The 2,662-nt window shown below is 48.0% G+C and overlaps 1 protein-coding gene across 1 annotated transcript in view; it reads right to left on the bottom strand.

Moving 5' to 3' along the window:
• Pmar_PMAR002381 (hypothetical protein) overlaps positions 1-715 on the bottom strand; it is a gene marked incomplete at both ends in the record, with an annotated part of 1,122 nt that extends 407 nt beyond the window's left edge. Inside the window, 6 exons of the mRNA XM_002765339.1 lie at positions 41-131; positions 190-231; positions 282-365; positions 412-489; positions 541-634; positions 687-715. Of these exons, the coding sequence (XP_002765385.1) occupies positions 41-131; positions 190-231; positions 282-365; positions 412-489; positions 541-634; positions 687-715 (418 nt within the window). The remainder of the gene's footprint in view (positions 1-40; positions 132-189; positions 232-281; positions 366-411; positions 490-540; positions 635-686) is intronic.
• Positions 716-2,662: the final 1,947 nt, after the last annotated feature.

Genomic DNA, 2,662 nt, shown 5'->3' with positions numbered 1-2,662 from the left:
GAGGCACTGTGCATATCCTGTTAGACTTGCCCCCACTTACGGTTGCCGGTCTGGTCCAACACGAACTTGGTCCACTTATCCATATTCAACAGCCATGCATCAAGACTGCTTATCCTATCGTTGAATTTAGACTGAGAAAGATATAACCATAAAGCATGTAACGCTCATGTCTGCCGTGGTTGTTATTACCAAGTCAAGTTCCATCCTTCTCTTTACTTTGTTGGCAGTAGCCTATGACAATACACTGATGATTCCCCTACCCTATCATCATCATCACTCACCACATCATCATTAACCTGCTCTGCTCCTGATATCATATCCCGTAGTAAATTGTTGAGCTCTACCGAGGCCTCGTTATTGGACACCTACCCAGTGCTCCACTCTGTCGTTTGTCCTCACCATACGGCTCACCAAGCATGCTTGTCGGCTCTTCTCATTGTTCTCCTGTTGTATTCGCGTCGACTGTATATTGTAATGGGTCCGGTTAAGCTAGAAAGAGAGCCGAATAGGCGGCTATAATGAACTGAGTCCAATCAGCACCTCATCCCAATGGCCAGTCTCTATCCTCTGCACACCATGTAGTTGACTCTTTATTGATGTCTCAATGGTATCCAACCGTGCCGCCATACTATTCCTAAGAACACCCTTAGCATAACAACAACAAGAACCATAGTAGCTAGACTCACCCATTCTTCGCCAACTGTTCAGCAGTCATTAATACTGTCCCGGAGTCAGTAGTCGGACTGGAGGCATTAGAGTCTGTATCGGTTGGTTGGACACTCAGAGACAGCTGACTGTTAGATACTGTGTTGACGAGATCAGCAAGGACGGCCCTAGAGGGATGGGAGGTGCCAGCTGGAGATTGCGAATGACTTCAGCTTATTACATATCATCGCCACCTCCTCCCCTGCCTCCGTCTCCGCTTGTCACGGCCTTGTTGGAAGAGAGGGTTATCGCTTCCACTGTGAGGAGGCTAGTCAGGTACATAAACACTCGATGGCATCTCCTTATGGCCCCAGGCCTACTCCGAGGCATACACAAGTAATGGCTGAGAGAACACGAAGCTCCAGAAACGAGGCCATCCCATAACGCAGAAGTAAACTTGGTAAGAAACATGAACGGTTAAGGGCCAGCTGCATTGGACTCGACCCATACATGACGAATGGAGAAGTCATGATGAATGATCACACCCGAGATTATCTAGAGATCATCAAGAGCACCAAAGATACTGAAGGCATACCATATCTCGGCCCTGACCATGTCGCACGCTTTCTCCCTGACTCCTCAGCAATCTGCTACGTTTATGGTGATACTTCCCCACTCATTACAGCCTCTACGTCATTATCAAGATTCGTCAGCTGTATAGATCCCCATCAAAGAGAGAACCTGTTCTTGATACCATGCCAGGTATATTGATAGTCATCACTGATGGTACTCCGATCACTTCAGCGATCAGTTCGTGCATGAGGTTGGCGACTAGGTTGGCATCAGCATCGACACGTTGGAAACCTCGCTGTTATCAACTTCCGTTTCCGACAAGACTTAGACGCTTCTAATCGGGAGTCCAACTTGCCATCATAAGGGCTCTTACAAATGCTCTTCTGCACCCATCTCATCTCTGGTAGTTCCCTCTTGAACGTCCTCTAACGCCTCTGATGCTTTCTAACCCCTCAGAGATTCTCCAGACGATAAGATTATATATATCATAGTGCTAGTGTTTCGGCCTTGATCACCTACATCACGACCAACATAACGCCTATTACATAGCAGCATCAGGTCATCACTTCGCCTCCGCCCTTAACACAGGATTGGAACTTACAAACTGCTCGAACCATCATTTGACAATCCACTTAACTAACCAGTAAGAGTAAAATAATCCCATCAGCCCTCCCTCCACAGTCTCATGTACTGCCATATCCAACGCTAACGCTTGTAGAGTAGATACAGTCCTGTCTACTTGAGCGGCAGCTTACCCATATCGTTATGACTAACATATAAGGTTCCCTCATCCATCATCGATGGAGGCAGACAGCCATGTACTACGAAGTCCACCCTACTCAAGCGTAGGTGGCGGCTTAATCCGGCTCAGAGGCTCTGCAGCTTCCTTTCCACCGACCAGCAACCTTCAACCAGAAAGGCCGTTGAGCCAATTTGAGGGAGAATTACTACTTTACCTAGTCAGATCCTGCTGAGCGTAACACACGGCGAATCGCACCGATCGCCCAAGTCTGACTTTTCGGGCGCGCGCTAAAATCTCCGCGCAGTTCTAAGTTGGAACAGCACAACATCTTCTCGATCAGTGGAAACACGGATAGAGGGGCGAAGGAACGAAAATCGACAATACGGGCAAACCCCAGCCACTCGGTGGAGGCGGATGGGTAAGTTTAATAAACCTTCCTCAGTCGAATGAGAAGGTTCGGTATTAGCCATGTATTTTCGTCGGAGCCTCAGTCGGGGCCGACCGAGCAGGAGGGACAGTCATTGTGTTAGAGGCTGCTGCCCTAGCAGTCCATCTGTTTAGCTTCGTTTCCTTCAAGTTTGTCCTTCATCGAGTGTGACCAGTGGTCTTGCTAACGGTTGGAGAGACTGATGACGATCGTGGTCATTTATATGTATTTTCGGAAGAGCACAAATGTCGTGGAAGTAGTTAGTTCCATTTTAC

The sequence above is a fragment of the Perkinsus marinus genome, assembly GCF_000006405.1.
Source record: "Perkinsus marinus ATCC 50983 genomic scaffold scf_1104296975548, whole genome shotgun sequence".
In the NCBI taxonomy this organism is placed as follows: Eukaryota; Perkinsozoa; order Perkinsida; family Perkinsidae; genus Perkinsus; species Perkinsus marinus.
The sequence above is the reverse complement of the archived record's forward strand: the minus strand, read 5'-3'. Positions and strand labels throughout refer to the sequence as shown.